At 38.4% G+C, this 15,534-nt stretch overlaps 1 protein-coding gene across 2 annotated transcripts in view; it reads right to left on the bottom strand.

Annotated features, from left to right (window-relative positions):
- Positions 1-15,534, bottom strand: part of TMOD3 (tropomodulin 3) — an 86,831-nt gene that overhangs the window by 38,584 nt on the left and 32,713 nt on the right. The window contains exons 2-3 of one of the 2 annotated variants that reach the window (XM_043919169.1): positions 8,764-8,960; positions 3,481-3,637 (exon numbers count right to left, since the gene is read on the bottom strand). In XM_043919169.1, coding sequence (XP_043775104.1) covers positions 3,481-3,637; positions 8,764-8,889 — 283 coding nt within the window. In that variant the 5' untranslated portion in view covers positions 8,890-8,960. Of the gene's footprint in view, positions 1-3,480; positions 3,638-8,763; positions 8,963-15,534 lie in introns of those variants that run through there. The other variant, XM_043919171.1, reaches the window with a different exon arrangement.

The raw sequence follows: 15,534 nt of genomic DNA, 5'->3' as shown, positions 1-15,534 counted from the left end.
CCTCCTATACAACTGCATCAAAGAATAAAATACTTAGGAACAAACCTGCCTAAGGAGGTAAAAGACCTGTACTCAGAAAACTTTAAGACAATGAGGAAAGATACTGAAGACAACACAGATGGAAAGACATACTATGTTCATGAATTCAAATAATTAATATTGTTAAAATGATCATACTCCCCAAGGCTATCTACAGATTCAATGCAATCCCTATCAAAATATCAAAGGCTTTTCTTTTTTTTTACAGAATTACACCAAGTAATTTTAAAGTTTATATGGAAACACAAAAGACCCCCTAATAGCTAAAACAATCTTGAGAAAGAAAAATGAAGCTGGAGGAATCAGGCTCCCTTGACTTCAGACTATACTACAAAGTCACAGGCATCAAAACTGTATGGTGTTGGCACAAAAAGAGAAACATAGATCAAATGAAAAGAATAGAGAGCCCATAAATAAACACACACACGTATGGTCAACTCTTCTATGATAAAAGAGGCAAGAATATGCAAGAGAGGAAAGATAGTCTCTTCAGTAAGTGGTGCTGGGGAAACTAGACAGTTACCTGTAAAATAATGTAATTACAACATTCTCCAATACCATATACAAAAATAAACTCAAAATGGATTAAAGACCTAAATGTATGACTGGAAACCATAAAATACCCAGAAGAAAACATACACAGAACACTCTTTGATATAAATCCTAGCAGTCCTTCTTTGGATCTGTCCCCTAAGGCAAAGGAAAAGCAAAAATAAACAAAAGGATGTAATTAAACATAAACGCTTTTTGCACAGCAAAGGAAATCACCAACTAGATGAAAAGACAATCTACTGAATGGGAAAAAAATATCTGCAAATGATACGACTGATAAAGGGTTACTACCCAAAAAAAATAAATAGCTCATAAAACAAAACATCAAAAAAAAAATTAAAAATGGACAAAAGGCCTAAAGAGACATTTTTCCAAAGACAAACAGATGGCCAACAGGCACTCTCAACATCATTAATCATCGGAGAAATGCAAATTAAAATCATAATGAGATATCACATCACACTTGTCAGAATGACTATCATCAAAAAGAATACAAATAACAAAAGCTGGTGAGGATGTAGAGAAAAGGGAACCCTTGGTGAGAATGTAAACTGGGGTAGCCACTGTGGAAAGTAGTATGGAGGTTCCGCAAAAAACTGCAAACAGAACTACCATATGATCCAGCAATTCCACTCCTGGGTATATATCTGAAAAAAGTAAAAATGCTAATCCAAAAAGATACATGCACTCAGTATTCACAGCAGCATTATTTATAACACAACAGCTAAGATATGGAAGCAACCTAAGTGTTCATCAACAAATGAACAGATAAAGAAGTGGTATGTATGCACAACGGAATACTACTCAGCTATTAAAAAAAGAATGAAATCTTGCCATCTGAAACAAAAGGGATGAACTTGGATGGTATTATGCTTAGTGAAATAAGTCAGACAGTCAAAGACAAATACTGTATGTTATCACTTACATGTAGAATCTAAAAAATAGAGGATACATTAGTGAGTGTAACAAAAAAGAAGCAAACTCACAGATATGGAAGACAAACTAGTGGTTACCAGCAGGAGAAGACAGGGGAAGGGGAAAAATAGGGACAGGGTACTGATAGGCATAAACTACTACGTGTGAGCTTCCCAGGTGGCACAGCGGTAAAGAATCTGCCTGCCAATGCAGGAGACTCAAGAGATGTGGGTTTGATTCCTGGGTCAGGAAGATTCCCTGGAGTAGGAAATGGGAACCCATTTCAGTATTCTTGCCTGAAAAATTTCATAGACAGAGGATCCTGGTGTGCTACAGTCCATGGGGTTTCAAAGAGGCAGACACAAATGAACACACAGACACACACATTATGTATAAAATAAACAGGCTAGAAGGATATATTGTACAGCACAGGGAAGATAGCTAATATTTTTAATAACCAAATGAAGTATCACCTTTAAAAATGTGAATCACTGTGTTGTATATTTGAAACATATTTTGTACATCAACTATATCTCAATTTTCACAAAAAGGAATGAATGAACAAATGAATAAATAAATCTGTCTCTACACACAGACACACACACCCTTTTGGTTCTCTTTCTCTGTAGAACACTGACATATAAGTATCTAAGTAAGGCACTGATTCTCAACTAGAGATGAGGGAGATGCAGGGTTGATAAAAAGAGCAGAGGGGTTGGGGATAATAGGTAATTTTGAAAAGGCCTGAAGCAGACTTTGTGAATACTGATTCAAAAGCCATTCACAACCTTTGTCTATTACAGAGATGAAAATGCTAAAATGAATTTTCTACCTTTGCCTGCAGCTAAGGGGTAACCCTGTGACAGAGTTGTGGCTATATTCTTGAGAATGGCTTCCTTCCTGAATAAAAAGCTAAAGCCTCACTAGGAGAAAGCACCATGCTCTAACCGTTCTCCCTGCCTGGTCTACTAAGGATTCAGATGTACAAGCAGTGCCTGGAAGAACTGAAGATCAGCTCTACTGCTGCAACCATTCCCCTGTGTTCCATGCACAGTATTCTCAACAGAAGAACAAGCAGAATCTGGCTTCTCAGGCCAACCTGTATTGAAAGCTGAGAAACTTTACCTATTTCATGTTAAATATTATTATATAGAGAGCTTTAAAAAATATAGCTGTACTCGTTCTCCACTGAGGCTAGGTAAGGTCAAAATCTTCAGTGGGAAGGACCTGGTCTCGAAGAATTTCCCAAAAGTAATAATTATGAAGCAATGATAATTAAAATTATAATGGTTATGAATCATTGAATTAATAAAGAAGGCTGTAGGGTCTTAAAAAGGAGTCTTTGAAAATATGACCTGAATTTTTTTAATGGCATTCCACTTTAAACATAAGAGTTAGGATTGAGTGGCACTTTGACATCACTGAATTTTGTAATTTAGTATTGCATTCAAAATTTTACCTCAGTTAACTTTTAGTATTTGTTACAGTTGACAGGGCTTCCCTTGTAGCTCAGGTGGTTAAGAATCTGCCTACCATACAGGAGACCTGTGTTCAATTCCTTAGTCGGGAAGATCCCCTGGAGAAGGAACTGGCAACCCACTCCAGTAATTCTTGCCTGGAGAATCCTGGGGACAGAGGAGCCTGGCAGACTCTAGTCCATGGGGTTGCAAGAATTGAACACAACTTAGTGACTAAACCACCACCACCACAGTTGAGAACTAAAGAGTTCCTTAGGGAACTAAAAATCACTATGCAATAAAACCTCACTAACAAATCATTAACAAGGAACTTATGGGCCAAGTTACTGAATGTAAAAGAAATGCCCAAATTACCTAATAATTTTTAAAGTCAACAGTATTATATCTTTGAGTCTATCCATGACGCAGCTTTAAAAATATTTTCTCCACTTCTACCTATAAGAAAAAAATCAAGTGCTACTGAATCATGTTTTATGCTTCAAAGTTTTGTACTGACCTTTTTTTTCTCCAGTGTAGGGCACATAGTCTTCCCTGTCCTTATGCTCCAAAGCTTCCTTCTCCAGATATGAAAGGAGGTGTTCTCGATCAAATGGCCCTGTGGCAGACTTTGATGTCTGGTTCTTCTGCCGGAACCCTGCAGGCAGAAGGGCGTTCTGCCAAAGAGAATGAATCAGCCATTATGACCAGCAAGAACACTAATGCTGTATGCATCCAGATGTTACCCATCTAAGAAAGAATTATAGACTAGAATGAGATGTAGGCATTAAAGACTTCATTACAGGGTTCGAGGGCAGCAACATAAAAGTATTCCAAATGAAGTTTTTTAAAATTAGGTAGAATTAACTTACACTATTATTTAAATAGGCACATTTGCCTCTTCTTCAGAGAATATTCTACTAGCAGTAATCACCCTTTATTTTTTAAGTGTCCTGGGACAGTAATAAAAAATAGTTTGTGATGCTTAATAACAGCTCAACATACATGTATATACAGAAAATATTGTAACATCCATTGCAAAAGAATGCTAAATGACTATATACATCATCAGTTCAGTTCAGTTCAGTTGCTCAGTCGTGTCTGACTCTTTGCAACCCCATGAATCGCAGCACGCCAGGCCTCCCATAGTCCTTCATAATGTTTGCTATTTCATCATAAAGATTTTTTTCATAAGAAAAATATGTATACACAGTGTATCTATATAGGATATCAGGCAATTAACGCTTACTTGTTTGTGTTTAAACACAATGTGTTCAACTTCTATGTGTACGTATGTATGTATACATTGGCACTAGGATGTATTTGGAGCAACCACTGTCATTGGCTACTCATGCACTAAGACACTCAGAGATTCTTATGGCAAGAGTTATATCCCTAGGTTTCCACATGGGTACAGCCTTTTTGAGTGCACAGAGCAACTGACAGCAGGGGGAGAGGGGCAGGCAATGGACTAAAGTTGCCTCTTTTAGGTCCTACTCTGTATTTTCACTAAGCCCAAGAATAACAAGCAGTGACTAGACAATGTGAGGGTCATCCTTTTGCTTTGTCAAAAACCAAAGAGGTGATATTACCTTGTCTCACAGTTCTTAAGTATTCTTTGCTTTGAAAATGGGAGGCGGACAAAAAGTCACATAAAAGGGCCAACTCTGTTCTAAAGTACCTCCCAATATCCGTGAGGATGTTGAATCTCCTGGCTGTTATAAGATCATTTTTCATTGGGGTAATCTTATATGGATAATGATAAAAAGAAATTTTCATTGTATAACTAAAAATATGGTATGGCACTTCAACTCTGGCCATTTGCTGAAATCCACAATAATTTTCATAAAATTCATCTTTTGTGTTTTCCTCATGTAATGTTACATGTATTACACAGAAAGTTCATCTTTCAAGATGAAATACAAAAGAGATTTGTTCCTAACCATGCACCAAAATGTTTCTACAACACAAAACTGTCTATAAGAACAACAACAAAAAAAAAACCCCACAAGATTTCTACCCTCTGGCTTTGAAATCAAGGCAAGAGCTTCACATGAGGAATCCATTCCCAACCAACCATCCTACCATTTTGACTTCCTAAAGAACTGTCTAACTTTCCTCCATCTCTAACACAATTACTCTGGTCTACACTATGATCCAAGCTGGGATGGAATATTGCATAGGCCTCTCAACTGGTCTCCCTGGATCAGTTGCCAAATACTTTTCAACCTTCACCCCACCCTAGAGGTTATCCCAGCTTCACCTCACACACTCTCTCCATTCAAGCTACATCAGCCCTTGTTCCTCCCTTTTACCTGCCATATACTTCCTTCCCTGGGATGCTCTGCGCATCCTTTTTTGTTATTTGTTTTTCAGAATGCAGATTCATCCCTCCACGGAAAGCTTTTCCTAACCTGTTATATGCTCTTATACAGCATGATTATTTGATTAATGTCTAACTCCCCCTACTCCTACCAGCCTGTCTCATGAGGGCAAAGACCACGTTTGTTTAGATCTCTCTTACATCCCTAAGCCTAGCATAGTACCTGAGATATATAGGTTGTTTCCCACCCCCAATAATTACTGAATAAAGACTTTACAACCCTCAGCATCTCTGACCTTTGTTGTGGCACATGGGATCTTTAGTTGTGGCATGTGGGATATTTAGCTGCCACATGTGGGACCTAGTTTCCTGACCAGGGATTGAACCTGTGCCCCTTGCATTGAGAGCATGGAGTCCTAGCCACTATCCCATCAGGGAAGTCCCTGAATAAGGATTTGAGAATATTTTTTAAGAAAAGATTGTTTTGATGTTGACCATTTTAAAGTCTTTACTGAATGTGTTACAGCACTGCTTCTGTTTTATATTCTGATTCTTTTGGCCTCAAAGCATGTGGAATCTTACCTACCAGACGAGGGGTCAAACTCACACCTCCTGCATCGGAAGGTGCAGTCTTAACCACTGGTTCACTAGGAAAGTCCTGAGGACATTTTTAAATAAAAATGCTCATTAAGGCAAATTAATACAAGCTACTTCCCTTCACCATTAATAGGACCTTTATACATATACTGCTATTTCATGGCGGTAGCAACAGAGTTGCAGTGTTCCACCTGCCTATTCAAGCCCATATTAAACATACAGGTTTTAAATGATACATTAGCTGGAATCCTGACTCCTTAAATACAGTCTTTGACCACAAAATAAATGAGCACTATCTGACTTTGGAGGCCAAAAGCTAAGCTTTATTAGAAGTACACCTTAATCAAGTAAGTTAATAGATCATAATTACTTAATAGATAAAAACCTATTTTATCTATTAATAAATAGATAGAAATCTCATTAAAATTACATGCCTCTCCCTTACAGTGAAATGCTGTTGTAATAATTAATTCTCAGTTTAGAATTGAAAAAACAGCTTTTGCCTAGACTGATTGGCTGTCTTTTTTCAAAAAAACAGTTAAGTTGGCAAATAGGTAAACTGAATGTAGTATAAGGAAAGTAAAATAGCCCTCCAAAATATTTAAAATGAGATATCATCTTCACACTGCATCACGCTGTCAATAAACATCGCTGTTCTTCTAGTCTCAACTAATAGTACCAGAGGTGGGGGAGTGTTCACCTCTGGTGATTGGGGTGTTCACAAAATACATCCAAAAGTTAGAACTCAAGTCTCTCCATACAAGAAGCAGGCCATGGATTTCCAAATAAGAAAATAAAAGCCATCAGCTTTTAGACCTACAGCATAAGGCACAAATTAAAGGGGACTCACTGTCATTTAATAGAAAGACCACTAGACTCTACCAGGCATCAATCAGGTAGTGAAGGATCTAGTCTCAGGTCTTTCCATAATTGTAAAACTGAGGCAAGTCACCTAACTTTTTGTTTTCTATCTGTGAAACAGAGGACAAGAGCTACATCAATTTTTCTCAACTAAGGGTGTTTTTGTTCCCCAGGGGATGACTGGCAATATCTGGAAGTATTTTTGATTGTCACAACTGGCGGGAGAGCATGTTAACCACATTTTGAATTTTCTGTATTTTACGATGCTTTGACCTTGTGGGGGCCTTGCTAATCCTGGAAAGACTGCCCCTCGCAGGGCTAACTAGTTCCTAGGGATAGCAAACAACTCTGTCTGTCATCTGTGCCTTTCATACGAAAACCAGAAACTATATCCCCAACCACCTCTTTTACCTCTCACACACAAAGCCAGTACTTGCTCTGCCCTAAATCGGCCCAGGACCAGATACCAGATAACTAGAGGCCACTCCTGTAGCCCAGAGACACTGAAATTATTCAAACTGTCCAATCCTAAGCTTGCTCATACTGGCTTACTCTGTCTCACCTTTTTTTTCCCTTGGAAAGCACAATAAAAGTTCTAGGCCATACTTGCTCCTCATTCCTTCTGCCTCCTGGCCAAACCACTGCTTCCCCTGGCGGCCCTGTGTGGTTTGGGGTGCCTCCTGCTGTTGGGAACTGTAAGTAATAAACTCTTCTTTCAAGGAAGTTATTTTTACATGTCATCTTACCAGACCTGATTAAAACAAAATCCCAGGTACATTTTAAAACAGAAGGGTGTGCTATTAGTATGTAGTGAGCAGAGGTCTAGGATGCTGCTAAACATCCTATAATGCATCAGAGAGCCCACAGCAAAGAATTACCCAGCCCCAAATGTCAATAGTGTCAAGGTTGAGAAACTCTGGACTAGATGAAAGCTTATGTTTCTACTGTTTGATTCAAATAGGTCTGACAGGTTGAACTGCCTGGGGAAGATTCTGCTGTGACACGCAAAAGAGCACTGTAATTCTGAGTTATCCCACAGACTTAGGTGCACTAAAAAATCTTCTTTACAATAACAATTATGGTGAGGGGATTTGATCTGTAGTACAGACACATTAACCAAGTGCTGAAGTAATGCTGAGAATAGGAGTGTAATGCTCAATAAAAATTAAAAAATATTTTAGCAGGAAATAAATGTGTGGTAGTGACAAGAACACTTTCATAAAATAAACTCTACCACAATCCATAAAAGGCACTAAAAATCAATGTCTTGGTATAATATAACATGGTAAAGAAAAGAAGCCCAGCAAACAGTCATTACCTTCAGATTAGGGAGCCATAAACTCCCTAATGTTCCAGTGTTCTCCCCTCACTGCCACTTACCTTCACCCCCCAACTGTTGCTGCCCCCCAAAACACACCAGGGATTAATAATTCAAGGATCAAGGGTCTCTACCTTAGCCTTAAGTGATGTATAAGATAAACAACATCCATTTTGCAAAACAAGACAAATATTCAGGTCTGCTTTACAAGGATTGCAGTACTGCCCAGAGTCTACTTAGATCTATTCTACCAACGACTGGAAGCTTTGATCCAGTTTGTTCAGCATCTTTCAGAAAGGTAAGAATTAGACTTAAGGTCATGAAGAACCTTCTAGAGACACTTTCTACACAGCAACCATCCTGATATAGAAGCCCTGAAGAGGCACAAAGGCTGGCATATGCTGTATTTTACCCAAAACATTATTCCCTGCCCAGAGAGAAAAGATTTCTAAAAAGGGAGAAGATTTCGGGATATGTTTGAAAATAAAAACATTGGAAAAATGCTTAGACTAGTTATGTTATTAGAGATACAAGGCAAAAGTGGGGGAACTGAGAAGGAGGCAAAAAGTTCATTTGGATAAAGAGGAGGAGTGGGAGAGAAGTGTCAGGGAAAAGTCATGAAAAAGATAAGTGCTCGAAGGCAGCTACTTAGTATCAAAGGGTTTGAAAAATTATTTCATTTCTCTTTATGACCTAGCACCTACCTCAGGGTCAAGATCATCCAGAACAGTTTCCAGTTGTTTCAGTTCTATTTCTGATAGATTCCCAAGGAGTTCGTCTTCATCCAGGTCCTTGTATTTTTCTAAGTCCTTCCGGAACGACAGTGCCATGGTTTGCAGTAGAGGAAGTCACTTAATTTTTGCTATCCAGTACAGTGAGAAGTGATTTTTTTTTCTCAAAACTATGGAAAGAAAACAAAAACATTTAAAATGTTATGTCATGTCCACCTTACTTCGATCTATTCTAGGTTAAATGAAATCTAATTTCCATGTGTCATAAATTCTTTGACCATATATCACGCACTACCCTCCTCTATGAATCATTAAATGCCTTTACCTTTTGCCTTTTGTTGACAAAAAGCAACCAAATTGAAACAGAAAGCCACAACTAGGAAGAAAGAGGTGAAGGCGCGAATAAAATTCAAATCCATTACAACAGCTTCTTGATAGTACTTAAGATTTCCTGATAACTGAGTTTTAGGGGGGAAGAACTTATGTATCAAAATATAATTTTTTCCATCAATGGTTTTCAAATGATTGCTATCAGAGTACTTTGTTTAAGCACAGTATGTTTGAGGTATGCTTGTTTTGCTGTAAACTGCTTAGAAGAACATTATTTTCTGACTCAATGTAGAGGGGCTATTAATATATTCTCCACAGGAGAAGTGGCCATTGGGAAAAAATGAGAAGGTGCATTTAAAAAATATTTTTGATAAGGCATTTTTTTCCTTCTAATTTATATTTTGCTGCATTATGAAAATAATACATTTATTTGGCAAAGTAACCTAGGTTTCAAGTTGAAATAAAATTCTGAAGAAAGTGTACTGATTATTTTTTAAATGTGAAATATTATATATATTCTAAACAATACATACTAACATTCTTATTAGGAAAAGGCATCTTTAAAGAAAAAAAAAAAACATAGCATTCTGAAAATGCTCTAGTAAAACACTCAATACTATGTTGCAATATGTCATCCACTGACTGGAAAGATTGGTCAGGTGGGTCTGGTGATAGGAAAGGATCTTCACCACTTCCTGACCATGTCCATCCCTCCCGAACAGCTCTGAAGTGGCTCAAAAAGCAGCATCTTTCCAGACACAATAGGACTGTACCACAGGAAAACAATACTTAAAATATGTACCGCAAAAAGTGTGAAATAAAAATGAAGTATTTCTATAAGTTCTAGCCACACATGTGGATAATTTGTCTCATAAATGTCTCTGTGTGATTAACAATCCTGAGACTTAGCGATGTGGCTAAACTTTTCTCGGCTGTAAAACGCCCAGTACTTCAAAGCTGGGATACACTTCCTACTCCCTTCTCCCAATTTTTCCTAACTTAATATTTTTACTAATATATTTTCCTCCTCAAACTAGTAACACTTTATGGATCCTTTTATGTGTTTTCATCTCCTACGAAGAAAGGAAGGTTTACTACATGGGTCTGTCAGCTAGCAAACATCTGGGTCCAATAACAAGCAAATAAATGGAGCCGTACTTACGCAGATGTTAAATTAGAGGCATTTTGTGTAACAGCCCTAGATGGGTCTGGCTTACACCTGTTCTGCTGGCACCTCATCTGGTTTAGCAGCAACCCTGGATTATTTTTCGCTTTTTTGAGCACATAATTATTATCATTATTGTCATTACTAAGCTTGGTAAACCTCCTCTGTACTTCCAACTTTAAAACCAGGGAGTGTATCTTCTCAATTAAAAACAATAAAGTTTGTGGAGACTATTCAATAGAAGGTATCAGCACTTTCAAATATATTAACCATAAAATGCAATTTAAAGAAGGTGGCAGGTAATTACAGGGGAAAAAATAGAAAATTTTTGAAAAATTACTTCCTTCATTAAAGTATCAGTGATATGGTATTTGAGACAGATAAGGGTAAGAAAATGATAAAAGTACATGAATATGTACTAACAGTAATCAGCTTTCGCTATTTTTAAATGTTTGATCAATTCAAAAAGTCTTTAATATAGTTTAACATATTTTTGAGGTTTATCAGTTCAATTCAGTTGCTCAGTCATATCTGACTCTCTGCGACCCCATGGACTGCAGCATGCCAGGATTCCCTGTCCATCACCAATTCCCGGAGTTTACTCAAACTCATGTCCATCGAGTCGGTGATGCCATCCAACCATCTCATCCTCTGTCCTCCCCTTCTCCTTCTGCCCTCAATCTTTCCCAGCATCAGTGTCTTGTCCAGTGAGTCAGTTCTTCACATCAGGTGGCCAAAGTATTGAAGTTTCAGCTTCAGCATCAGTCCTTCCAATGAATACTCAGGACTGGTCTCCTTTAGGATGGACTGGTTGGATCTCCTTGCAGTCCAAGGGACTCTCAAGAGTTTTCTCCAACACCACAGTTCAAAAGCATCAATTCTTCGGCGCTCAGCTTTCTTTATAGTCAAACTCTCACATCCATACATGACTACTGGAAAAACCATAGCTTTGACTAGATGGACCTTTGTTGGCAAAGTAATGTCTCTGCTTTTTAATATTCTGTCTAGGTTGGTCATAGCTTTTATTCCAAGGAGCAAGCATCTTTTAACTTTATGGCTGCAGTCACCATCTGCAGTGATTTTGTAGCCCCCCAAAATAAAAGTGTCTCACTGTCAACTGTTTCCCCATCTATTTGCCATGAGGTTTATAGCATACAATAAAGTCAACATCTTGCTCAATAAATATTTTAAAGAAATAAGTATTAATTATTTTGAGCATCCCCTCACCTTACTCTCAAGTGTTCCAGCTTGGGCCATAAAATAAACGGTCATCCTGTAAAAGTGGAGTTCAGCTGCTCACTGCTCAAAAGCCAATAAAGAGGCAAGGCTGGTGAAAAGGACACTTTGCTTTATTTTGGATGCCAGCAGCTGGGGGTGGGGGGCTGTCCAAAGGCCAACCCCCACTCTCCCGGCCAATAATCAGTGGGCTAGAGCTTTTATAGGCCAAGGGAGGGGGCTACACACAGAAACAGCACAGTCACCTCTGACGGGCATCTGAAACTGGTCATTGGTGATCTGACCAGCATCATCTTGATATGTTTTAACTACAGTTCACCCTTAGTTCCAGGGCTGGTTGGTTTCCATTTCTTGAGGTCAGCTCTTGGAATTGTGTCAACTTAAGTCATGGCTAACAATCTGATCATCATGTAATTAACTTCTCCACCTGGTGGGGTTTCAGTATCTATGACAGCTCACAGGACAAGGCTCAAAACATTATCCACAGCCCTTGTATTTGTGTCAGTCAGTCATGTCTGACCCTTGGCAATCCCATGGATTCTAGCTTGCCAGGCCCCTCTGTTCCTGGAATTTACTGTAGCTTAAGGTAAAGAATCTGCCTGCAGTGCAGGAGACCTGGGTTCAATCTCTGGGTCGGGAAGATCCCTGGAGAAGGGAATGACTACCCACTCCAGTATTCTTGCCTGGAGAATCCCAGGGACAGAAGAACCTGGTGGGCTACAGTCCATGGGGTAGTAAAGAGTCAGACACAACTGAGTGACTAACACATACATACAGCCCTTGAGGAGAAACTGAAAGTCCTTGACTTTGCTTAATGACTAAACTAGTGTTATTTGGCCTCCTGTGACTGTTTTCCTTTGTTTCTGCACGTTCTCACTTCTCTGATTAAACTTATTCTTTAGCTAAATAGTTTCCACAGGAAAAAAACAGGTAGAGGACATGAAGGACAATATCCATAGGGTCCTGCTCCATTTCAATCTTACTAATAAGGTACCATAATGGGCAATATGATAGGAATGAGGCATTAGGGGCAAAGGCAACGTTACATGCCACTCAGGATCTATAGGTTTGGAACATGACATCCCTTAAAGTGACTGAACAGATTACTCCAAGAGATGGCTTCTTATCCCAAAGTGAAAATCTGTCACACAAAGCACTGAATAGTATTGCTTAAAGATTAATAAAATGAACACCATGAAAACATACAACCCAGCCTCAGAAAGAGAACATTACTAGTACTCTCACGTTCCCCTTCCCATCTCTTCCTCTAGAAGTAGTAACCAGCAGAAGTACTGAATTTTGAATTAATCATTCTCTTACTTTCTTTACAGTTTTACCTCAAATGTACATATCTTTAAACAGTTTTAGTTTTGCTATTTTGGGTACATATACATATGTGGACTTGTACATTATGTATCCTATCTTTTTCCTGATATATTTATTTAATTTAAAAATTTCTTACAATGCTGTGTTGGTTTCTGCCATACAACAATGCAAATCAGCCATCATAATACAAACATTCCCTCCCTCCCCTCCCCCACATCCCATCCCTCCAGGTCATCACAGAGCACAAGACTGGGCTCCCTGTGCTACACGGCAACTTCTCACTAGCTATCCATCCTACACCTGATAGTGTATATATGTTGATGCTCATCTCACTCTCCCTCCCCACATCGTGTCCACAAGTAGGACACACAACACAAGCTTTTTATACTCAATGTTGCTTTGAGTTCATATTTAGAGCTGAAATTCTTTCATTTTCATTTCTATATAATATTCCACTGTATAAATGAACATCTGAAGACCTGTAGTCTTTCCGGCTCTATTTTTCTTCTGTGAAATAGGCTGCTTGTTGCCTCTTTTCCTGGTATACATGTGCAAGAGTTTCTCCAAGTTGTCCAAAGCTAGGAATGGAATTGCTGGGACAAGGGTATGGTATTACCAACTTTACTAGGTAATGTTAAAATAAACTATTTTTAAAGTAGTTGTACCAATTTAGATTCGTGGAAGATTCAGTGCATGACAATTCATGTTGCTCATCCTTGCTAACTGCTGATATTATCAGAGGTGGGGTATTTTTACCCACTCTGGTAGATATGAAATGATATTTCATTGTGGTTTTAATTTGCATTTTGCTGAGCTGTAATGAGGCTGTGCATCTTTTTATGTTCTTGGCCTTCGTCACTTAGACACAGTGGTGTTCCTTAGTCTATGAAGAACCCCTGCCCATTTTTATATTGTGTTATCTTTAAAAAACAGGATAGATGCTCTTTACCATATTCTGGATACTAAGCTTTGTCAGTTATACATTTCAAATTTCTTCTCCCATTTTAACTCTTACTAATTTATTAAGGTATTTCTTGGGGGAAACATATCAAAGTGTTTTTCAATTATCTAAGGAATTTACTTCCTTGGCTTGTTTTTTCCTTTTCAAAGCAATGCAAAGGCATTTCCTTTAAGTTCAGACTATGAAATTTTGCCAAGAGGCAAGAACTTCCAGGTAGTTCATCCTACCTAACATTGCTCTAAACTCACCAAAAGGGTTCAGATTCCTAACTTGATTGTACTTCTCATCCTTCACTGAGGATTAGCTGTGTAGTGACAATATGCCAAGCATTAGCAAGAGAAGCTTTGAACTTCTTAGGAAGGGAAGCTCTGGAATCTGTGCTTAGCTCTGCTTTCTGTCCATGGATAACATGTGTTCTCTTGTTTGCCCTTTGACATTGGAAGGAGAACAAATGCTAAATGGTTTCAACCAGTGTCCTAGAGAAGTATCTTAAATCTACCCTGAGTCTACAGGAACTTCTTTTAATCACCAAGCTAATGTAAAATCCATTTCCTAAAAACACACTTCATAATTTAAACAGTTCAGGGACAGATTTTTTTTAAACATAATAGTCTCATAGTCATTTTTTTAAAAAAAGGTTGTATATAAGCAAAAGTTAGTTTTGCCAATTAAGAAAACTTTTAGGCAGAAGTAGAAAAATGTTTAAACTTGAAATTCTGGTATGATCAAACTCTTTAGTTCTCTATCCTTGACTCATTTTTTGGAGCAAAGCAGCAGTCTTCAAGTTTTAGAGTGACTCAGAACCCCCTGGAGGGCTTGTTAGAACGTCACCCTGAGGCCCCACCCCATGTTTCCTGACTGAGTAGGCTCAGGGGTAGGGCTGAAAAGCTGCATTTTTAACAAGCTGCCAGGAGGTGCTGATACAGTCGGTCTGGAACCAGGCTTTGAGAGTCCTGCTCTACTCTAGGGGAGCCAATTGTATAAACTCTGACAGCCAGATCTCTCTCCTCCTGGCAGTCTATCTTGTACTACTCACAGGCTAAAGAACTTTGTTAAAATAGTCCCCAAAGTCTAGAGGAACTGCTGCCAGGATACGGTTTCCTTTTCACTCTGCCACTGCTCCACTGGATTTCAGGTAGTGGAAGCAATACCAAGGAACATAAGGAAACTCCTGAAATATTCTGGGCCAAAAGCCTTCATATCATTAACCGACTTCTTTTCAGTTATTACCTGTCTCTAGAATCCTTTTTCACACATGACTTCATGATGTATTGTCAGCCATCTCATTTGACAGATGTTTTAAATTTTAGCTTTCTATTTAGATTTTTAAAATAGCTATATTCTAGATCTTTGGGATCACTTTAAATGAAGCACTACTGTGAGATTCCAGATGCCATATTTACATTTATATTTATCATTGCATCAGCACCAGGCAGAACTGCTTTAATTGTTCTTGTGTAAAATTCTTAAAGAGATGGGAAAACCAGACCACCTGACCTGCCTCCTGAGAAATCTGTATGCAGGTCAAGAAGCAACAGTTAGAACTGGACATGGAACAACAGATTGGTTCCAAATTGGGAAAGGAGTATGTCAAGACTGTATACTGTCACCCTGCTTATTTAACTTATATTCAGAGTACATCATGAGAAATACAAGCTGGAATCAAGATTGCTGGGAGAAATATCAATAACCTCAGATATGCAGATAACACCACACACTTAGAGCA

This window comes from Cervus elaphus, chromosome 12 (genome assembly GCF_910594005.1).
Source record: "Cervus elaphus chromosome 12, mCerEla1.1, whole genome shotgun sequence".
Taxonomy (NCBI): domain Eukaryota; kingdom Metazoa; phylum Chordata; class Mammalia; order Artiodactyla; family Cervidae; genus Cervus; species Cervus elaphus.
Note: the sequence above shows the minus strand (reverse complement) of the source record. Positions and strands in the feature narration are given on the sequence as shown.